Source organism: Xenopus tropicalis, chromosome 1 (genome assembly GCF_000004195.4).
Source record: "Xenopus tropicalis strain Nigerian chromosome 1, UCB_Xtro_10.0, whole genome shotgun sequence".
Classification (NCBI taxonomy): domain Eukaryota; kingdom Metazoa; phylum Chordata; class Amphibia; order Anura; family Pipidae; genus Xenopus; species Xenopus tropicalis.
The window spans coordinates 41,852,170-41,877,228 of record NC_030677.2 but is presented as its reverse complement, the minus strand read 5'-3'; the positions used below and the strand labels follow the sequence as shown (position 1 = coordinate 41,877,228).

Genomic DNA, 25,059 nt, shown 5'->3' with positions numbered 1-25,059 from the left:
AGGAGGTCCCATCTTAATATTCGGAAGGTTTTTTTTACAGCGAACACTGTGAAGTTGTGGAATTCCCTCCCTGAATCAGTTGTACTAGCTGATACATTAGATAGCTTTAAAAAGGGGTTGGATGTGAGAAAATATAGGGTTATTGAAAACAGCTCTTGGTACAGAGTTGCCAAAACATGGCAATTGAAACTTGTATTCTTGTAAATAATGACCTGGTCGGTAGTGCACAATCCCATCATTGCAAGTCTAACCACTGCACCGCTGTGCTGCCATATAAAATTCTCTGTTGGGCATGTTAGAATATACTGCATGTCAATTATATTCCAAAACAATTTGGCCCTCGTACAATCCATTTGGAAAATGAAAGTAGGTTCTGGATCAAGTTGTGGATATATAACGATGGTGCCTGTTTCCTTAACTTTAGGTCCCACCACAAAGTAGATTTCAGTAAATAAAGAAGACAGCAGAACAGTTTCTGCATGAGTGTCTGTTTCCCCAGGTTTATTTACTACAATTCATTTGGAAAGCAGGCACACTTGTTGAGCAATAAGCTTACAAAGTGCCATTTGGGCATGAGAATGTATGAAGAAATTAGTTAACACATTTTATGAATGTAATTATGTGTCTCTTTAATAACAGTGTGATTTGTTGCTCTAAAATGAGACTGTTAGATTTAACATCGTTTTTCTTTGTAATGTCTCACAAAATTAAGTCATGAAATGTTATTAAATTGTTCTGCCAGTGCAGATTGCAGCTGTAAATTTATTTTCTAAGGATTCCAGATATATTAACTGCAATACAAAAGCAGTCGTAGGAAATTCTATCACTGCTAATTCTTAGTTCAGTAATAAAAACAATTCTCAATTTACTGTATGTCTCTGGGAAGCAAAGTGTCACATTACATTAGTCACTGGAGTTGCGTGTTTTGCTGATGCTGGCAGAAGCAGTCAGCACTGATTAAGCGACATATTGTAGAATGGCTTAGCAGCTGAGTGACTATGCTAATTGCTGCATACTTAGTGATACAAATGCACATACAGCATTCAGGATTCAGATATTACATGATGAAAACAATATGTCCGAGGCATAAAAATCATCTGTTCACTTTTAGAATCTGTCTTTGAATGTGTTTTTAAGCCTTAGGTTTCTTTACAATTTGCGAGTGTCTGTGGTTGACATGCGAGAAATGATACAGTATATAGATATATAATATAGAATTCACCATAAAACCAGCGTGTTGTACACAACAATTAATCAATAATAAGCGGTGTTCTGTAGTATTACTTTATATGATAGAATTAACCTAACTTTCTGCTGTCTTCATGATTTATGATGACTGCTAAATTTACGTTTCAACAGCAGAGGCCACTGAGCATGTACGGTGTCACTGACACTCAAAACATGAATAAACAAGATGGAAAACTGCTGTGTGATGGATATGGGAAAACTGCTAATGGTCTAATTTCTTTGATTTCTTTCTAAAAACCTGAGTTGAAAGGATTAAGGACTTCTCCAAGGTGTGTCTGTATAGACAATAGGAATCAGATAAGCACTGATATCCCCAGTGGCTCCAGCAATTCTGTGCATGCTCCATGACAACACTAGGCAGAGCCAGCAGGGGGAGATAATCCAGTCATATGAAGAAACTGCTCGGATGAGTAGTGAAATGTCTTTAATGATTACTTAACAAGTCCAGTTGCTTTGGATTTATTTATACTAGATATACCAAGACCTGGATGAATGAAAATCTTCATAATCATAATCCAGTCATCCCGTCTACACACCTCTGCATTAACAATAGCAACTTGCTAGGAGGCTGGGCCAACAGGGGTGTCCCAAAGAGAGAGGGAGGAACTGCACATTGGATCTTTCTGGACAACAGGTTTCCAGATAATGGATCTATACCAGTATATAAAATACAGCATTAGTTTTTAGGCTGTAATTTTCTTTCAACAAGACTTTGAACAGTTCCTTTGTATCGCTAAAGCAAAGATTGTACTTATGTTTAGTATAAATTTCCAAACATATTTATAAATATTTATTCTAAAGCAGCAATGCATGAAGAGAAAGCATTTTTATACAAATTATTTGAGCAATTCAATTTTTAGTACAGGTATAGGATCCTTTACCTGGAAATCCATCCAGAAAGCTCCAAATTATGGCAAGGCCATCTCCCATAGAATACATTATAATAAAATAATGTACTGTTTCAAATAATTTCCTTTTTCTTTGTGATAAAAATTCAGAACATTGTATTTAATGCCATCTAGGATATAATTAATCCTTATTACGGGCAAAAAAATTCTATTGGATTTATTTAATGTTAAGATGATTTTTTTTAGTAGACTTATAGTATGGAGATTTAAACTTTATAAACTACCAGAAATGTAAAAAAGTCCACTTCCACTTTCAAAATGTCCCCAAATACTACTACTTTTTTTACCATCTATATTTATGTTTCAAAGGATAAGCAAGACTTTCCATTATAAAATCTCTAAACAGACCCCAGAATAACCTAGTCTTCCTGCATTCGGGCTCAGTTTGTTTCTAAATCACAAGCTAAAAACTGCAGCTCTTTTCAGCTAATTCCTGGCCATTTTTGAGCTCTCATTTCCTTTTCGCATGCTTGCTGCCTCCTGCTCCAATGGAAACCAATCAGGCATACGCAGCAGACACCACTTTGACAGTCTTCACAGTCAAAGGGAAAAGAAGAGATCAGAAATGGGGCAGAGCTGTACACTAGACCAGGCAGTAGCTGAAATGAGCTGCAGTTTTCAGGTAGTGGTAAGGAAATTGCATGAATGCAGGGTGAAAGGTATCTTATTCTGGGCACGATTTTGAGTAATTTTAGAGATTAAAAAAAGGTTTACTTATTCTTTATATATATATATATATATATATATATATATTTTTTTTTTAAAAGCTTCAGAAAATAAAATATTCCAACCCCAATTATCAACATAGTGTGCCCTCTGTATTAAGCATATACGCACAGATTCAGCCAAAAAAATCTAGTAAGTGGGTCATTCTGACAAAGTTGTCCTTGTAATATTTTTTGTGACCACAAAATTTAGATTTCAGAGATTTTTACATTTAGAGATTTCAGACTTTTTTACATTTAGGAGCTGATTTACTAAGACACGATTTTGAATCCGAATTGGAAAAATTCCGATTGGAAACGAACATTTTGCAATTTTTTCGTATTTTTTGCGATTTTTTTGGCGTCTTTACGATTTTTGCGTAAAAACGCGAGTTTTTCGTAGCCATTACGAAAGTTGCACAAAGTCGAGATTTTTTCGTAGCGTTAACACTTGCGCGCAAAGTCGCGCCTTTTTCGTAGCGTTAAAACTTAAAAGGCGCAACGTTTCGCGCAAGTTTTAACGCTACGAAAAAATCGCGACTTTGCGCAACTTTCGTAATGGCTACGAAAAACTTGCGTTTTTACGCAAAAATCGTAAAGACGCCGAAAAAATCGCAAAAAATACGAAAAAATCGCAAAATGTTCGTTTCCAATCAGAATTTTTCCAATTCGGATTAATTACGAAAAAAACGCAATCGGACGCATTCGGCCCGTTCGTGGGTTAGTAAATGTGCCCCTTAGTCTCCTCTTTAAGGTTCTGCATTTGGTCTGGACATCCTGTAGCTCTTAACAAGGTTATATAAACATGAAATCATTGCTGCATCAATATTATTAGGCCATAGTTTCTAAATATCTAGGACCAGCAAATATATTTCTATTGCAAATTCCTATAATTCTGATAGGTCTTTCTAAAAGGTGGACATTGTCTATAATAAAGTAATTTAAAATTTTCTACTTGAATTTTTCTTTTCTTACCATATCTCCATATTTCCATTAGTGTTGTAAAAGCATCTCAGGGTTGTGTCTTGATTTACTTCTTTCAAATGTATTCTAGAATTACCTTGAAGTTAGCAGCGACAGCACTTTTTTCAAATGTACACAATATCAAATGCCCAGACATGTTTAATCGCACAGTACAGGATTATTTACATAAATGATAAATGCAAGGTCAGGCATTTGAGGAACAACAGTAAGAAGGAAAGCAAAGAACTACATAAAACTGTACTGGAGCGATATCCAAATCCATTTCCAATAAGGGTTGAAGTATTATACAGTAACAGACCCAGGAAAATTGTACAATTTTAGTCAGTGTTTTCCAAACCCAGCAATATATCATGTTCCAGAAGGGGCAAACACTCTTGAGACACAGGATACTAATGGCATCTTTGTAATAAATTCCCTCTATACTACATGCAATATATTTTGAGATTCAAGTTCACAGAAAACATGCTGAAGGAAAAAAGAACTGTCAACCTAAAAGCCACTATATATACTTAGGGGCATATTTATCAAAGTATGATTGATTCCGAATACAAAAAAAAAAAAAAATTTTTATTTTTTCTAATTTATAGAACTGTGCATATTTTCTGCGATTTTTTTTCGTTAATTTGAACGACTTTTTCATACTTTGCTCAAAATTGTACGCAACAAAATATTCGTAAAGTTTCGGATTCATTAAAGGGTTGTTGGGTTTGTTGGCTTTTTTGGGTTTATTCAATATTTAAATGATTTTTAAGTTATGAAGATCCAAATTACGGAAATATCCCTTATCCGGAAAACCCCAGGTCCCAAGCATTCTGGATAACAGGTCCCATACCTGTACTTGATTTACAAATTAAAAAGAATAACCCTTACAACCATTATAACAAACACTTCAGATTTATGAAGGATAGATGCTTAGCATTTTTGTAGTCACATTACATATTCTCAGTTAATAAAGCTATAAAAGACTTGTTTTTAAATGCTACAGTATCTAAACTGCTAATGACACGTGCACAGAACAATGATTCACACAAACAATCCAAGTTTATATAGATCTATATAGGAATATGAACTACTATAATGGTTTATGATGCTCTAAATGCTGCAACAAATGTATAGAATAGATACAGAAGGAAAATTATCTTCTGAATAAATACTTAACCAACACATAATTTGTATCTTATTAAGTGGCCTATTGAAGAATCTGGAATAAATATATATACAGTACAAGTCCAAAGCAACAGGCACTCACATCTAATGAAGTACAAAATGGCCTGGGTGCAGTATTGTAGAAATATTACAACAAGCAAAAAGAAAATGCCGCACTCACAGGACTTAGTGATGAAAAAATAAACTTATTTATTCCAACGTCAACCTAACGTTTCGGCTGCTACCACGCCCGAGTCTATACTATAAATCCCTGTGTATATCAGTAATATATTTACATTGCGGAATCATCACTACAATAAGCTTACTAAATAAGTTACGGAGTGGGTATCACATATGTTCTCTAATAGGGAGCTTTCATTCTAGCAATCTGATACACAGAACCTTATCTTTGTAACCTTTTTTTGATGTGTAATTTCTTGAAACGTGGCAACATTAGTTACCTATTATACTGGTTATTTTTTTATTGAAACACAGGTTGTGTTTCTTCTGAATAGCTTCTTATGCGATACAAGCATATTCAACTTGATTTGACTGCTCTTTTGATATAAATTTGAAGTATTTAAACATTGTCTGTCACAATAATGCTGTTCTGTAAATTGCAACCGACACAGAAATTTTTTGTTTTTCATGTTTTTGTTCCTTAATTTTGATTTTGGTCTTCTTTTTCTTTGTTTTATTGAACTCTGGCTGTTAGATTCCCACAGAGGAGGTGGGTCCATGATGTCATCACTAATGGTTTGATACACCCCAAAGTCACTGTCCGTGTGTTTTCCCACCAAACACAATATATAAGGTTTTTGTTTGTCCCACTATGTAACTTTGACAAAGGCTGGTGTTGCAGCCAAAACGTCAGTTGCCTGTTCACTTTAATAAAGATACTGAAAATGAATTCTAAGTCCTGTGTGAGTGGTACCTAATCATCGGAATCTGTACATTCAATACCTTCGAGGACTGCACCCAGGCAAAGTATTTCATTATAACGTGAGTGCTGGCTGCACATGTTTGCTATATATATATATTTAGTCATACAATTATAGGTATATAGTCATATAGTTATAGGTATATAGTCATATATAGTTATAGGAATATATATATATATATCTATTATAAGAGGGGCACTAAGTCACCCAGTAAAATGCTATTCATGAAAAAGTGGTACATGGCTAACAGGGGTGAAACAGGGGTGCCCTAATTGCACCTCTTGCCGATACATGACACCAGGGGATTAATTCCAGCATCTGCATATGTTATAAGATTAGGCATCGTATTACCTCCAGTCACCACCACGGTCTATATAGCTACTGCAGTAAGCTTCCTTTATAAAAATACATACTCATGTAGGGGGCACATAATAGCCTCTGTTAACCTTTTGATACCAAGGAGGCAAACAGCTAGCAAGTTCCTTTTCTCAGTATGGAGAAGGCTTGGGAAAAAAGGCAGTAGCACAATAGTGCTCAGTGATTGTACAGATGTGCTGGGATCTACTAGTGCTTTGTAGATAAAAGAAGGCAACCTGCACTTTATGAGTCATTCCTGTGTTTCAATATATCAATGTTCTTCCAAGAGTAAATCATAAAAAGGAAATCAGAAGCTAAAGTGTCAGTGCAAAACAAAAGTTCCTAGCTTTTCTTGACACTTGTGACATGACAGAAAATAAATTAGTTTTCTGGAAGAAAATATGTACAGATCATTGAGAAGGGTTGCATCTGTTCACTGTATAAAGCAATTAACTTACACAAAAATGAACAGTAAGTATAATGGAGAAAACTGCAAAAGGATGGCCAAATAAGCTATTCATCCTCTGAATATAGAATAAAATTAGTCATTTGTAAAAGTATATTTCCCAAAAACACATTTGTAGATTTTATAAAGAGGCAATAAACACAACATTTTGCAGTGGGGCTATAGGCACTGAGCATTACAGAAATGCTTTCTTTCAATAGGGTTAGACCAATTATTTGCAATTGGGGAGACTAATTTTAATTTCCCTCTTTGCACTCACTAACTTTTTACAACATTAGAGGCAAAAGTCCCTAATTTAAATATCGGAAACTTAACTTTTCAAGATTTATTAAGTGAAACAAATAAACAAATGGCATTTTAATAGCTGGCTAGTTCTTGTAGAAGTTAATGAGAGTTGTATTAGCAACATTTAAGTTATTTTTCAATTTTGCGTTTTCAGGAATAATCTAAAATTTGGCAAACTTGTTGATAAGCTGATCTGTTTTTCCACATTTTTACTTCAAGCATCAAAATGTTCAATAAATAAGTAAACAGGAGATTTTTTAGTTTTTTTTTGAATCATCAAAATACTTATAATAAGATGGAAACTAAGTGGGAAATGTATTAAAATCCAATATTGTGGCTTTGCAACATTATTAGAGCTTGCACAAACAAATATTTCAGATTTATTAAATAAAAAAAAATTGGAAAACTTGATGAAATTCTATAGAAATGTATCTTCAGCATTCAAATCAGTTTATCACATAAAATAAATGAAATACATAAACTTTCATTTGTGATGTGTGAACTTTTTTCCGCATGTAGTAGAAATTTTTAAAATCTTAAAATGTATAAATAATCCATTCTAGCAAAATATTGCTAACATTTGTTTGGTCGGGCAAAATAACATCTTTGCGAGAAAATAACTGATGCTTTAATAACTATAATTTTTATAAAATAATATTGGGATAACAGGATAAAAACCATTACTACTGTGATATAATTTCTACAGCCCTCCTATGAAAATTGTTTATAAAGAGGCAGTTCTAATGTACAGGCATGGGACCTGTTATCCAGAATGCTCGGGACCTGTGGGATTTCCAGAAAAGGGATCTTTCCGTAATTTGAATCTCCATAACTTAAGTCTACTAAAAAATCATTTAAATATTGAACTCTAGGGGGCACATTTACTAACCCACGAACGGGCCGAATGCGTCCAATTGCGTTTTTTTCGTAATGATTGGTAATTTTGTGATTTTTTCGTATTTTTGCGATTTTTTCGGCGTCTTTACGATTTTTGCGTAAAAACGCGAGTTTTTCGTAGCCATTACGAATGTTGCGCAAAGTTGCGATTTTTTCGTGGCGTTAAAACTTGCGTGAAACGTCGCGCCTTTTAAGTTTTAACGCTATGAAAAAGGCGCGACTTTGTGCGCAAGTGTTAACGCTACGAAAAAATCGCGACTTTTCGCAACTTTCGTAATGGCTACGAAAAACTCGCGTTTTTATGCAAAAATCGTAAAGACACCGAAAAAAATCGCAAAAAATACGAAAAAGTCGCAAAATGTTCGTTTACAATCAGAATTTTTCCAATTCGGATTCAAAATCGTGTCTTAGTAAATCAGCCCCTAGGAGTGAATTCCAAACTCTTAAAAAAATCCCATTTACATGGGTTTATCCTATAGGCTACAGCTCACCCACTGGGTTTGAAGCAGAAGCCAGGACAATAGCTGATCAGATTCCCAACTACAGACCGGTTTCGCCCTTCTTGGGTGAGCTGTAGCCTATAGGATAAACCCATGTAAATGGGATTTTTTTAAGAGTTTGGAATTCACTCCCAGAATTCCTTTTGTTTGCTTTTGTCTGTATGAGGCAGTCTCCTCAACCTAATTTATTTGTTTGTAGAACCACATGGTGACTCTACCTAAGCTGATCAGAAAACCCTACACTACACTGATGAGCCCCCAAGAAGGGCGAAACCGGTCTGTAGTTGGGAATCTGATCAGCTATTGTCCTGGCTTCAGCTTCAAACCCAGTGGGTGAGCTGTAGCCTATAGGATAAACCCATGTAAATGGGATTTTTTCAAGAGTTTGGAATTCACTCCCAGAATTCCTTTTGTTTGCTTTTGTCTGTATGAGGCAGTCTCCTCAACCTAATTTATTTGTTTTTAAATATTGAATAAACCCAATAGGATTGTTTTCCCTCTAATAAGGATTAATTATATTTTAGTTGGGATCAAGTACAAGGTACTGTTTTATTATTACAGAGACAAAGGATATCAATTAAAAAAAAACTAGAATTATTTGCTTATAGTGGAGTCTATGGGAGATGACCTTTCTGTACTGGAAAGCACAGAAGGGTGACTAAGTAGAAAATTACTACTTTAACACTTCAAAAAAAGCTCCATCAGTAACTTGCCCAAAGTTTCAGTTTTTATAAGTGATACACCAAATCCACTATTTTGAGATTTGGGTGAATCCTGAACCGGATCCAAATACTAATACATATATATAGATAATTGGCTGTGTGATCAAAAGTCACATGATTGATAGAGTTCAGCCAGGTACTTGGATTTTGCCAAATCTGAATCCTGCTGAAAATCCAGGATTGAGTGCATCCATATTTATAATCACCTCCTTAGAGACTGTAATCTATATAATTCCAAATATTTATTTAACCCAGTATTTTAAGTTTAAAATGTCGAATGAATGTCAGAGATACGGCAAGAACCCATACCATTCTATACAAATTTCTCCCATTAGACTTAAGGCAGAAAAGTTGTGCCCAGGGTTATGCATAATTCTCCACACTCTATCTCTATATCAACACACTTGAGATGTATTTGGATGGAAATTTACACAAGTGTCTATCTCTACCTGCAGTAACTCTGGGTAAGAAGCTGGGCATCATTTAAAGGGGAACTGTCACCCTAAGAATTAATTCCAAATAATATTCTATTGTGTTTGTCAAGCAAAATAAACCCCACTTACACTATATAAATAATATAAATCTTGTTTCCTTAAGTCTTGGAATTGCATAATCACAGCAAACAGACAGGCATCATTTTGTCGACACTTTCATTAAGACAAGCTTTGTATCACCTCATCTTGTGTATGTGCCAGAATGGGGGACCTGATATCCATGCCCATTCACTGGCTAAATGGAAAGTAAATTTAAGTGTCTTCCCAGCTTTATACCTAAGGCATAATGGCAGGGCAAGCAATATATGATTGACAGCTGGGATTTTTAAATGCCTTTTATAATGGGTATGGATGTGTTACTAAAAAAAGGAATTTTACTTTTTTAATTTAAAAAGGACTTTTATTACACAATTTTTATATATCTGGGTGACAGCTCCCCTTTAAAGGGACAATATACACCCCTTTTTAACATGAGCTCAATAAATGGTGCTTGTGCTGAACATACTTTTTGTCTTTTGCTTTAATTAAGAAATATCCATGGTTTTTCTTACTTCTGGCACTAAACAAGAATATGAAGCCAGTTTCACTGCAGCACTCCCTGTCACTTCCTGATCCCACAGAACTTCAAAGAAGCAGACAAAACTAATTACCAGTCAACTGGTACTAAACAAGAATATTAAACCATTTCCACTTTAGCTCTTTCTGGTCCCAAAGATCAGATAAAGAACAGATCAAACTAATTACCAGTCCACTAAGTCTCCTGATAATGAGTTGCTCAGTGGCTTAGACTTTGCTCAATGGCTTAGACTTTTTTTGTTCAAAGGTAGATAAGAAGCTCTGAAAAAAATATATATCTTTTTATTAAAGGAAATTTGGGAAGAAATTCAGTGAACAAAGACAAAATCTGAATCAATTTTGCGCCCCCTCTCAGAAGACCTTTCTCAACACATACAAAAAGGTCTTGTTTTATGCAGAAATACATCCTTTGTTTTAATAAGCTTTTAGAGCTTTGTGACTTTTTTGTTACAAAATATACAGCTCTTTAAATTGAGATCATGTGACTAATGTAATAATTTTATGTAATTATTTTATTTCTGCCATTTTCTTTCAATTGATAATCCTTTTATTATACAGTTGAATCATACAGTGCATATTGTTTATAAGTATAAAAGTGTGCTGTATATATGCCAAAGTAAAGCCAGTGCTTAAAAGAAGCATATTTTCTGGTACACTCTGTCCCAAGTCTTCACCTAACATAGCACATTGGAATTGCCTTATTCCATTCCTGGTAACTGTTCCAACAAAATTAAAAGAATTGGAATATACAGGAAAACTCTGCGGTGCATAAATGCATTTCCAGGTTTATCAAATTGGCAAGCTGCAAAAATAAACTGTAACATATGTAAATAGCTAAGAAAAAAATAAAGACAATATTGGATTTTTTTAACAGTAACAGTACCCATCTAATGTGATCAAAAGATACAGCATTATAAACTGGTTGTGGGAAAATATGGGCAGTAAAAAAATAAGTATAAATATGGGAAACTAAAAAAAAAAAATTGTGTGAAAAGATGATAGAAAAAGACAGGAGAGAAAACTGTGTAACACAGCAAACATTCATTCTCACTTGAACATATGTTACACTGGGTTTATGATGTTTCAGAGTAGTAACACCATCTGACTAAAAGGCAATCAATCAAAGGGATATTACTTTGCTAAATGGAAGTCTACAGTGAATTACAGGCAATAGAATGTAATTACTGGCATTGTCAAATTTAAATCAGAGCAAAGACCCCCATGATTCAGCATAAAGTAAAATAAGAGCACACATTTTAGACCTAAATACCCCAAGACCACCAAGTAAAATCCTGCATGCATATCTGCCCCACATCATAATATAAAGTGATTGGCAAAATAATATTAGATGGCATTTACACATTTATTTTGTTAATTTTGCCTTCTTATTGTAAGTCGGGTTAATTATGAGAAAATAATGTTCTCTATGTAACACCTCTTACTAAAGAAATACAAACACAGAATGAATTGATTAAATTACTATACCATTAAAATAATGAAATAGTCCCTGAATTAAAACAATTTTGGTGTAAAACCATGTTCTTATTTGATCAAAAAGATGCAAAATGTAACCACTATTAAAAAACTGTGACACATCAATGGCACAGGAAGTGGTAAATCAAAGCTGGTAAGAAGACCTTTTTTAGGGATAAACTTATCATTTATACATCAGTATAATAAGTTAAAGGTAGTTAGCATTTAGGCAACCTATATATTGTACTTTCTTTCTTTGCAAAAGGCCATATAGAATAGCAGTGGTGCTGTTAGTTATTAAACCCTGCAGGCATATTTAAAATTAAATAAAAAATACAATAATTTTTTTCTTCTTATTACATAGTAACATAGTAAGTTAGGCTGAAAAAATACACACATCTATCAAGTTCAACTTGTTATGCCTATATATAACCTGCCTAACTGCTAGTTGATCCAGAGGGCAAAAAAAAATAAAAAATAAAACCCTTCTGAAGCCTCTCCACTTTGGCACAGAGAGGGAAAAAATTCCTTCTTTATTCCAAGATGGCAATTGGACCAGTCCTTGTATCAACTTGTACTATGAACCATTGTCCATAACCCTGTATTCCCTCATTTGCTAAAAAGCCATCCAACTCCTTCTTGAAGCTAATGTATCACATAACTAATTCAGGGAGGGATTTCCACATCTTCATAGCTCTCACAGTAATAAACCCTTTCTGAATATTAAGCTGGAACCTCCTTTTTTCTAATCAGAATGGGTGCCCGTGTGTTAGTTGGAAGGACCTTCTGGTAAATACGAACTCATAGAGAGATTAGTATAAGATCCCCTTATAAATTTATATATAGTTATCATATCACCCCTTGAGCATCTCTTATCTAGTAAAAAACCCCAACTTTGCTAGTCTTTCCCCATAACTGAGACTTTCCATTCCTCTTACCAGCTTAGTTTGACTTCTCTGGATCCTCTCTAACTCAATAATATCTCTCTGAAACCCTCTCTTGATGGGGCCTTACCAGCTCTCTGTAAAGTGGAAGAATAACCTCCTCCTCCCACAAATCTATACCCCTTTAAAATAGCTAAAAACTTTGTTTGCCTTTGCAGCTGCTGCCTATGGATTTGCCTAGTGCAGTAACATTAAGTGTATAAGTACTGCAAGAATGCCACATCCTGGATGGAATTAATTGGGCTGCAGAGTTTTGTGTCATCTGCAAAATGATACATTACTTATAATACCCTCCCCATAGTCATAAATGAACAAGTTAAATAAAAGTGGATCCAATACAGAACCCTGATGGACCCCACTAAGAACCTTACTCCAAGTAGAGAATGTACTATTTAACAACCATCCTCCTGTAGCCAGTTTTCTATCAAACAACTTCACTTAGACCAACAGACCTTAGCTTAGAAAGCAGTCATTTGTGGGGAACGGTATCCAAATAGATCACATCTACTGCAACCCCACTGTCCAGCTTCTTACTAAATTCCTTATAAAAAGTGATCACTGACATGATCTGCCCTTCATAAAGCCATGCAAATAACTGCTCATAATGCCATTCAGAACATAATATTGAATAACTGGCCTGTAATTACCAGGCTGAGATCTTACTTCCTTTTTAAATATAGGAATGACATCAGATTTCCCCCAATCCATAGGTACCATACCAGATGAAAGTGAGTCTGAGACTACCAGAAACAAAGGCCTAGCTAAAACTGATCTAAGCTCTCTGAGCAACCATCTGACCCTGGTACCTTATTCATATTAACTTTGAGTAAACCTTTATATTCCCTATAATAAAATTGTTGTTTTTGTGAAACACTGTTTAGTGCAGAGGTATAGTGGAAAAATTGTACTTTGCCCAGTTGGCTTTTACTTGAGCTTTTCTTGGCTTAAAGGTTTAAATTACATTTTTATTTCAAAATAGACCATGGCAGCCTTCCCAATATATAAATCTTTAATTAGTGGAAACCAACTCTCTAAAGAGGCATTTCAATCTTCCTGGGAATAAGTGTGGCAGCAACATTTTACAAGCAAATATCTTTGTAGCAGATGTAAAGATTAAAAATGCTCCAAGGAACTGGAATAATTTTAGTTTTAATGATTTTCCTCTAACTATAAATGACATAGTAAAATGGTCACTTTAAATACCATCTGACAAGCTACAGCAGAATAAGCAGCCATATTCTGTGATGTATGGTTTTGTTAAATGTTAATAGTCTTACTGAGATGGTCCAGTTCTTATGGTCACATTGTGGAAGTCTGTCTCACCGACTAACTATTCCAGATATTACCCGCCCCTAGTACCCTGGGACTTCTATGTGGATAAACTATTCTGGATCCTGTAAAACAGATTTGTTACATAACTGGTTGACTTGAAGATTAGATAAATGGCAATTACAGCTCACACAACAAAATATGATTTTCTTCATGCATGTATTTCAGATATCTCTCTGAATGTCACTAATGCAATGGAGGAAAACTCCAGATCAGGTTTTGAGTAGAGTGCTGTCTTGGCGACACCACCACAAAAATGTTTTATGCTTCATCCCTGACATAATGAGCAGTGTAATATTACCAGCACAAACATTCATAAGTGTTGGGATAACATACAATAAGCAGCACCGTAACCATGCCGAAATCAGGGAATAACACCTCTAGGGCAACGTGTTGTTTGTGCAATTGCATTATGTTTGCACAAATGTATAATCCCCACAACCATGTCTAATCTTCTCACAGACCAAGCTGCATATCATGGTAGTAACATAATACCACTACTACTACTTAAATGTTAGGTATATGTTTGGGGGGGGTACTCTATCCCCTGTGGTACTTTAAACAATTCTTATCTTTTTATGAAAGTTCATACACACCCTGCGTTCTAGGTGTACCCAAAGGCAAAAGGTACAGGTACCGCATTTTTACTATAATTACTGCTTGCCTGTCATTTTCTCAAATTTAAATATTTCATCTAATGACAGTCAAGCCCCCTTAAAACATCATATAAGCACATACAGATGCTTGTGTTGTATAATTGCCTGCTATTGGTTGTTTTCTTATGTTTTCCTATTAAATTATTTTATAGGTTTATGTGTATATATTATATCTCCATAAAGACTGGACATTTAGGGGCAGATTTATCCAAATTTGAGTTTTTGAAAATAAAAAAATAAAAAAACCCGGGAAAAGAAATCACTGCAACAAATCTTGTGTGACTTTTCGTCTTGAATGCTAGCTTATTTAAGGAAATAATATGATAGAATATTCCTACACATGTTTTGCCTCAGAAAAATAATACACACACAGGAGAGAATTACATTGTTCCATTCATTTTCAATGAGGCTAAAAAACTTGAATGTTTTAACTGGGAAAATGAATAAATAAAGTTGAGACAATTCTCATTGACTTATACTGAACCTTGCCAGCTTTTACTTGCAGAGTTTTTTTCTGGTGACTTTGCGAAGATTTTTTATTTAATAAATACAGATTATTTGTGGTTCTTAAGAATATTCTTGAATATATTCACATTTTTCTGCTGCATTTTTTTCTCTAATTGTAAAAAAAACAAACTTCAATTTTGATAAATCGACCCCTTAGTCAGTTAAATATATAAATTGAAGGGCATTATATCATATAATGTAGAAATAACTTCTGCTGCATCTTTATATAAAAAACCTGTTATCCAGAAAGTTCCGAATTACAGAATGGCCGTCTCCCATAGACGCCATTATGAGCAAATAATTCTAATTTTTAAAATTGATTACCTTTATCTCTGTAATAATAAAACAGTACCTTGTACTTGATCCCAACTAAGATATAATTAATATTTATTGAAGGCAAAACCATCCTATTGGATTTATTTAATGTTAAAATTATTTTTAGCAGACTTAAGTTATGGAGATCCAAACTACGGAAAGATCCCTTATCCAGAAAACTTTGGATTTTGCATAATAGGTCCCATACCTGTATTATCCAATCCCCTATGGTTCGGTAAGTATTTTGCTGATTCCAAAAAATGGTTCCTCCCTGTATCTACTGTGCTACTCCCTGTATTTTCTGGTATACAGAAAAGTCAAATGCAAATTACAAAGGTCCTGAAGGTGGAAAAGTAAGATGTAAAATTACAAACTATTTTACAACATTTAACTGAAGGTTGGGTAGCCAAACAACTTTCCAGCAAAGGCTGTAATTATATTCCTTATATTATTATTACACAGCATGGGACTGTAAATAGAATGGTATACCAGCACTGAGTGAGAAAATATACTGGGGCAGGGAGCCTTCCAGAATAGGCATTTCAGTCTACTCAAGGAACCTGCACACTGGCAAACATAGAACATAGCATTTTTTCCCTTGTGCTTTTTTTCTTTTAAAAAATGCTGTTTTAATAAATCATTTGCCATTCGTGATTTTAGAGAACATTGGCTTTTTCGTGGTTTCCAAAACCTCTAACACCACGAAAATAAGAATGCTGATAAATGGGCCTCCATGTTACATGAAATAAAAGATTAAAATACTGTGCAGTTATATTTTTCATTTTAATTTGTAAAGCTGCAATTTGTTAATGTTCCATGGTAGTTATCCAGCAATTCTAAAATGAACTTACAAAGAAGTACTGATTTAGATCCCAAAATAGGCTTTTTAATTTGTGAAAATAAAGGTTAATTTAACGCATTGGCAAAAAAAAACCTCATCTTGAAAGGCTTAATTACTTTGAAAAACAAAGCTTTTACTCCAGTTAATGAACTTATAATTTATTCCCTCACAGCCAAATAAGCATGGGTTTTGCATGAGTGCACAAAGCATTCATTCTTTAAAAAAATTGACTTGTTACTATGGGCAACTAATGTGGTGGCAAAGGCCACTGTAGCATTATCCTGACACCTCTGACAGAAAAAAAACCTTATACACTGTAGCTTATGATACAAAACATTAGAAAATTCTGTTGTTCAATCCAAAATAATTATCATCACGACTGCCTTAAATACTGATGACATGGTGAGTAAATGGACCATGCAATTCAAAACACGTTATATTATTTTATACATGCCAACATGTGTGCCTTGGTAATGATGTCAATGCTAAAACCCCACTGTGAGTTACTCACACAGGAGGTTGCTGGGATGATTCATAAACTTTCATAAACTCTGTATTATTTTCCATAACAAACATAAGGTCTTTGGATCAGTGAATAAGTCAATCTTGCCACTGTGAAATTATCATATGCAGATTACTGGCCTCATTTCCAAAATTGTGAAGAGCACTGGGTGCTAGATTTCCACAAAATTGTTTTTTTTTTTACTTTAACTTGTTGTTTTTGGAAATAACGCACTCCCCTTCCTTGCATTTTAAAAACAGATAATAGCAAACAACTTCATATTTTACTGTGCAATATGTGTTGGTAGCAGATGGGTCTAGGGCAGCGGTTCTCAACATGTGGGTCAGGATTCTTTTGGGGGGGTCGCCTAAGACCATCGGAAAACACATATTTCTGATGGTCTTAGGAATAATTTTATGGTTGGAGGTCTCCACAACATGAGGAACTGTATTAAAAGGTCGCGGCATTAGGAAGGTTGAGAACCACTGGCCTATGGTTACCACCTGGCTAATATTTTAGCTGGTGAAAATCTTCTTTGATGTCAATGTTATTAATAGGGAAAAAATATAAAAAGTTTAGTATTTTTTTTTCCAGAAAAGGTGGCGACCATATAATGGTCCTTTATATTCAAAGAATAAGTAAACTTTAAAAAAAAATCACTATAATGACTATACAGCCCCCAGACTAACATACCTTTCTCCCTGCATCCAGATTTATTTTGTTTCTCTATTACAGCCAGTTCAACCCCAGTTCTTTTAGTGACTTTCTTGTCTAGCATGAAGCTCTGCCCCTTTTTCTTTCTGAGGACTCCTCTCTCCGAATATGATGACCTCAAAGAGATGCCTACTGTGCATGCCTTATTGGTTTTAATTGGAGCAGAGGCAGTGAGCATGCTCAGTAGTCACCTCTTTGAGGTCTTCATAGTCGGAGAGAAAAAGGAGTGCTCAGAAATATTAGGCAAGGTTCAACTGCTTGTAATAGATAAACAGAATTAAAGACTACTGTGTCTATATAGACTATGTAAACTATTGAATATTTTAATGAAGATTAATGAAAATATCCTACCGTATATACTCGAGTATAAGCCGATCCGAATATAAGCCGAGGTACCTAATTTTACCTAAGAAAACTGGAAAAACTTATTGACTCGAGTATAAGCCTAGGGTGGGGAATGCAGCCGCTACTGCTAAATTTCAATAGTCAAAATAAATACCAATAAAATTACATTAATTGAGGCATCAGTGGGGTATATGTTTTTAAATATTTTTTTCAAAGAAAAACAGTAAATTAGCTCTGTAAGTGGAGAAGAGGGTCAACAAAAACAATATGGTATCATTAATGATACCTTAAGAGTACTACCCCCTTAGCTCAATCAGCAACCAAGCTAAAACACACAGAGTTAAAAATCATTCAAACTATATATAGATTATATAGCATATAAAGTGCAATGTCTAGTGCAGAATGGGACAGGTGAGGATGGTAGATGAAGATGAATTTGGTAGAGGCCAGGGCACTGGTTGCGGGGGGCCTAATTTGCACACAAAGGAGAGAGGGTGCTAGTCTGGAGGGACCCATGGCACCCGACTCGAGTATAAGCCGAGGGTGACTTTTTCAGCACATTTTGGGTGCTGAAAAACTAGGCTTATACTCGAGTATATATGGTACATATTGGATTTATATTTATTTCTTAAACTTGCTTGACAGTGCTCTATTATAGGGGAAGTTCAGCATATACAATTTATGCTACATAAATGTAAAAGTGCTTCTTTTGGTAGGACATTGCAAAATATAAACATTTACTTTTTTTGTGGTCCCACCAATTTGAATGCATTACTATGGGTTCTAGTCCCGGATTTTACATATGAATTTCCTGCATTTTACACTGTTTTTATCAAGCCTCTCCCTAGCAAATTGCTTAGTTTTAAAGTGAAAATACAGCTTACTTTAGGAATTAAAGTTTCCCCCATGTCTTGCGATCACAGGCGCCATCTTAGGAAGGTCAGCGTCACCACTATCGCCTCATATTTCATACTGTGCATGCGCACCTATCCGGCAGCTTATAAAATACAGCGAGAGTTGCACAAGTATGGGGAACGGCTGTACAAGGTGCAGATTTTTGTTAAAAGAGTACAGATTTTTGTTTTAGATGGAACAATACAGTGCTGTACAGTATTCTTTTCCACATCTTATTAATTTATAGTGATATTCAAACTTTTAGCAAACACATGCATTAAATGCAAAATGTTTTACAGTACTGTAAAAAGTTGTTTCAGTACTTCTGCTAAAACCTGTGAAATAACTCCGTAAAGGAACTGTGCAAATAAAAAATTATTCCTGTACTTATTTCCTTTAAATCGTTGACATTTATGTGTCCTTAACACATCTCCCTGATTTAACATTTTCCCTGATTTTATATCTTTTTTCCATGGTCCCCTGAAAAATGTAAAATGGGGGTTCTACTGTATAGGGGCCTATTCATTAAAGTACGAGTCCGAAAAATTAGTATTTAATTTTTTGAACTGTGCGTATTTTCTGTGATTTTTTTCGTACGACCACGATTCAAAGTTTTCACACTTTTAACGCACATCAGAAATTATTGGATTTCATCCAAGTTTTTTTTTAATCGTACTTTTAATTGTTCGAATTCTGACTTTGATAAATGGGCCCTATAGTGTGATACATTATGCCCTGTCACAATTCAAGGGTCTACAACAAAAACTATGGATTTTACCTCCATCCTTATTTATATTTCTTGTGCTAATGTCTGAATTGCCAGCAATATTTATTCTACATTCTGTGTCAGAATCAAAGGATTAATCTTGGGAACAACAAAAGTAATACAAGCAGCAATTGCATTCACCACTAGGCTGATAACAAATGTTCTCTCAGAACAATCAGTAATCAAGAATGCTCATTTATCAGCCCTGCAATCAACTCGTTATTTTTCTATTGGTATCTGCTAAAACAAAAAGGTTTCAATTCTTTAAATTCACCTAAAGTAACGGTAATGTTGGCCATTTCTCGGCCTGCATTTATACAGTACCTGGAATTACCCTAGGGAGAAGATTTAGCAAAGTATAAAATTAGATTTCAAAATAGTAAAAATGCCACCACTCTCCATTCATTTTATGGGATTTTTAGAGGCATATTTATGAAATGGTGAACTCTTTCACCCAATAATAAAGACGCCTCTATAAATCCCACAGAAATTAATAAAGAGTAGTGGCATTTTTACTGTGGTGTATTCTAATTTAACACTTTGATAAATCTGCCCTTAAGAGTAAAGAAGAAGTTATTAGCACTAAATGGGATACCGTTGACTATTCAAAGTATTTGCATGCGTCTGAAAATAATATGTAATATGTATGTTAAGTTTTGGGGAAGAGAGTTATTGTTACTTTTTTTCATGGGGAATCCATTTCCTGGTACTCCTGTGTTTATTTCTATCTGTGACAAAGTCATATCAAATACCCTAAAAAGTGCATTAACATTTACTATGATACTGGAAGTAATGCCTGTGACTGATCTCACAGTGAGAGTAAAGGTGGATCTATACTGGCCAATCCTCTCCCGTGGGCCACAGGGACACATCCCGTTATGAGTTGATTTAGGCCAACAGCCTTAAAGAACATGTAAACCCCACACATACAAATTTAATCAGTGAACAGCCTCTTTGAAATCTTTCAATACCTTCCATTCTGGTTGTATAGAGGTTAATAGTAAGGCTGCAGTGTCCCCTTTATCACTTAGATTCCCTTCTCCTCCTGTAACCCACTCAGCCCCCTCCCTCAGGAATTTGCTTTGAATTCTGGCTTGTGGGCATGCTCACAATGCTCAGTTGTTCTAAGCTCAGATTATTAAACATGCCCTCCAGTCTAGCAGCAAGTGAAGAGATGGCATTGCTGGTTCCCATAGAAACAAAGCTCTTGCTGTCTGCTTCAATGTTTTTCTCTTAACCTCCTCTCCTGAGCTCAGCTCAAACAAAGCAGAACTTTTTTCAAAAAGTATTCTTGTTAAAATGTATGCTGAATAAGGGTCTTTGTATGTGTATTCTGTTTGCAGATTTAAATGTATCTGATTATGTATCAGTGGAAAAATGGCCACTTGGTGAAAACTGCTATTATTTTAGGAAAATGTGATGGTGCTGGCAAGTGGAGGGGATATATGCAGTACAAATAATGCCATTTGGTAGGGGGAGACGTGCCCAACTGATATACATTGTAGGCAAATGTAGGCTTTACATGTCCTTTAATGATCAGAACTGCAGAAGGTGAAGTGGAACTATGGCTTCTTTACACCTTCTCCTTTGTAGATGCAATTGGCACCCACAACAGATCATTTGTATAGCTGCATTTATTTATATATTGCCAAAAATGTAGAGTGCTCTTTAAGCATGGCATAACAAACAAATGCTATGAAATTCAAACATATAATATGCCAAAGAGCTTATGAAGAAAAAAAAGAAAGAAAGAAACAGGTGGAGAAGGAGTGGATGTGTCAGGGGTGCATTGTAGCAGAAGATGATTAAGGAAAAACTTCTCAAAAAAAGGGATTACTAAGGAGGTTTGACAATATAGTTAGTGTGGGATTGTCAAATGTAAGATGGTAAAACATTTTAGAGGTATGGGCCAATTAGGAAGACTCTGTGTTCACTGTACACTGCATGGAAATAGGTTGCCCTGAGGTAAGTGTATGGACAAAGAGTATAAATGTAGAAAAGGGCACATAGGCACAAAGGAATGCAGAGCTTTAAAAGGCAGAGTGATCATTTTAAAGTTTTGCACCATAAAGCAGTATCAAATACCTTTATCTGAAAGTCATGTTGGCATTTACTACATTGCTGCTTGGAACGTCTTTGACTGATTTGATGGTAAAATGAAAAGTCGCCATACACTTGTCAATCCTCTTCACGGGTTAAACAGACAGATACTGTACAAAACCAACCCCTGGCTTAGCATACATACCCAGATGGCTGGGCAATGTTGCCCAAATCAGCCAAAATAACCACTAAAACACTGCTCTGTCAAATCTGGGCATGTATGGCCCAGTAGCTTTACTTACCAATAGGCAGTGCAGGACACTTGAAGTCTCTTGGCAAAAGTGTGGTACATTTTTATACCATTTATTACAATTTATAATGGCTGAAGGCTCTTTTAACCCCCTATTTTGTTTCTCAGTAGTAGTACCAGTAGGTTAGGAGGCACAAGAATAAAGTAACAGGGAAACTCTAAGTTATTTGGGGCGTACCATAGTGTTAGGCACCCCTCAGTTTATTATTATTGGATTTTTTTTAAATATTTTCATTAAATATTTTTTTTCCGAATAAAATGCACTGGCCCAGGAAACGTTCTAAAGCAGGGAGGCACTGCCACGTTCTCTGTCTCTCCCAGGTATCCCTCGCTGGAGGTATGACAATACTGTACATGCACATGTCTAATACTTTACATGGGCACAAAAAGAAAGGGGGAAAAAAGCACACAAAACGAATTGCTGGTGTAAAAAAATACCTCCAACCTGTTTATGTGCACGCCGCAATAAACAGGTTGGAGGTATTTTTTTACACCAGCAATTCGTTTTGTGTGCTTTTTTCCCCCTTTCTTTTTGTGCTCATTACTATAGGCACCTGGCGAGGTGCATCAGGAGGATTTGCACCAGTGGTTAACAGACTGAGTTTACAAGGAACCGTGAGTGTATGGACTTACTTTGTTTGTTAATACTTTACATGGGACACCTTGTGCAAGACTGTACTTAGGTCCATTGCTGCCATAGGAACAACCCACCTTCTCCCACAATTGGCAAATGTGCAGACAACTTATCTGTCCTGCACTTGTGCTGATCATAAGAAAAGCATGTAACTACACCCCCCCCCCCCAAACACACCTCTGCCACAGCATTTAGTAGCAAGTATCTGGCAGCAAGATGGAGGACACTTTTTTATTTACCATATGGGTTCCCGTGGACAAACCCCTAAAGCTGTCGCCCTAGGCATGGGCCCATAGGTGCCTATATGATAGCTACAACCCTGTCCTTGTGTTTGGCAGCTTTGGATGCTGCTTCCTCTCTAAAGGGACATGAGTGCAATGAATGGGGCTTGAACTGAACATACTTTTTGCCTACTGTTTTAATCACATAAATTTATGGTTCTTGTTACTTCTTAAGCTAAACAGGAAAACTGAATATTCTCCTGGTTTGGTCTTTGCAAACACCTGATATTAACAGTAACAGTCATTCTATATTTAATATTGTAGGGAGGAATGGCACATCAACCAGCACACTCTGTAAACATCATACCTACAGTCGTATTTTCATATATATTTACCACAGCTCTTGGCGGGGTGCTTAAACCTTGCAGTTCAATAGCATCTGAAAGGCCAAATTGTGGCCAGCCCTATATATACTAAAAATAATAATTTTTACAGGATATCAATAGGTGCTGATATGAACATTATTTCTTCCCAAGTTAGGCCCCAGATAAATGCCTTCTCTACCTTCCCCTAAAAGAGGGCCTGAAGCTGGGTGGCAGCAGGCCTGGGTGGAGGGGGGCTCGTATTATGGTGTATGCTGTACCATCTGTCACCATAGCAGCCAAACACACAGACAAAATAACAGAACGCAGTTGCCTTTCGCTAGAGAACTGAACATGGCATTGAATGATTCTGTACCTCTTTCTTCTTCTGACCCCCGCCAGACTGCAGGCAGAGCGACAAGATGAGCAAACTGGGGACAATCAGCCATCGCTGCACTGAGACCTTCTTATCCCTCGCCATCATTCTAGCGCTCTGCATCCCCAGCAGCACCTGCTCTTAGCTCATTGGATATCCCAGCCGGTCTCGGATGCAGCCAATCAGCGGCTGGGAAGGATGCAAAGCACCACTGTTATTGTAGTTCTTTTGCTTGGCCAATCACAGGCCGCTATGTATTCGGAGGCCGAGGAGCTGCCGACTGGCGTCGTGTGGGGATCTTGATTGATTTTTTATAAATAATGAATAATGTTACTCGTGATATGCCACAACCTCTGGGGTTTACAAGTATAATTTTCTAATAAATATTTGGAATAATACAGCGAGTGATGCGTTTGCTGTTCAGTTGTGACATGCGCAGTAGTAGTGTATGTGGCAGAACTGGCAAAGCTCCACCGAAGTGGGGTTAGTTGGCTTTTTGCAGCAGTATAAGAGTAGTATGCTTCGAGTAAGGGACGCACTGATGAACTATTTTTTTTTGCACACCTTTTATTGTCTGTATTACCCTTGCCCACCTGTGCTATGTATGGATCTGCATATATTAGAGCTGTGCCTCATAAAAGGACTGTATTGGGTAGGGTTGCCACCTGCCTCCATAGATTTTTATCTTACTCATTACTAACCTCGGCATATAGCATCATTTTCACTGGCAAGAGTATACACCTTTATTTGCAGAACCCACCGCTACAATGAACAGCACAAGAAGAGAAATGCATCTGCTAAAGATAACCAGTTTCAGAGAATCATCCCCTATGTAATGCTATATGCTATAAAGCTGATTCAAATTAGAAATGAGAGGTCTGCCAATGCTGTGGGGGGCTTCACTTAAAGGTTATTGCACGTGAAAAACCTGATGGTGCCCCAGTTTTGGCCCGAAGGTATTCACCTTAGAGATGGCGAAACCCAGAAGGAAACCAAATAAAAATTGTTTGGTTAATAAGAGTACAGGGAATATATTTTGCAGGAAAAAACTGTTGAAAAATATTCACACACGGGAAAAAGCATATCCACAAAAAATAATCGTGGAAGGGACAAAATATGACATTTAGTAAATTTGCCCCTGTGTATCATTTATAATCTATTGGGATAATATAAAATGTGTAAAGTATGCTACTAGTCTAGAAACCCATAGCAACCAATGGGCAGGCAGCACTTACTGGCAGTGCTGGGCCAAGCACAATCGTTTTATTATCATAAAAAGTATACATAGTATTACACTTACATATTAAAGTGTCTTGAGCGCATTAAAAGTCACTTAGTGGTGCAGTTCATAATGTCATAATGGGGTTGCCGGTGTTTCTACTCAGATGTGTTCCACCTTCTTGCGACCAGAAATTGTCACACCTGACGCATTTCATTACTAGTTGTTTTTCCTCTCTCTGTAGCCTTTGGCACTGATCATTATTCTCTGAAACTATTTGTGACCTAGCGGAGGAACTGTGGAAAGGATCGGCAAGAAAGAGTAAGGAGAGACCATTGCCTTTCATTTGTAGCACTCACTGGTCACCTATTTAAAAAGAAAAA

General features: G+C 35.9%; 1 protein-coding gene across 1 annotated transcript in view; it reads right to left on the bottom strand.

Moving 5' to 3' along the window:
* Positions 1-23,600, bottom strand: part of tusc3 (tumor suppressor candidate 3) — an 88,500-nt gene extending 64,900 nt beyond the window's left edge. Inside the window, exon 1 of the mRNA XM_002934666.5 lies at positions 23,458-23,600. Coding sequence (XP_002934712.1) covers positions 23,458-23,580 — 123 coding nt within the window. The 5' untranslated portion in view covers positions 23,581-23,600. The remainder of the gene's footprint in view (positions 1-23,457) is intronic.
* Positions 23,601-25,059: the final 1,459 nt, after the last annotated feature.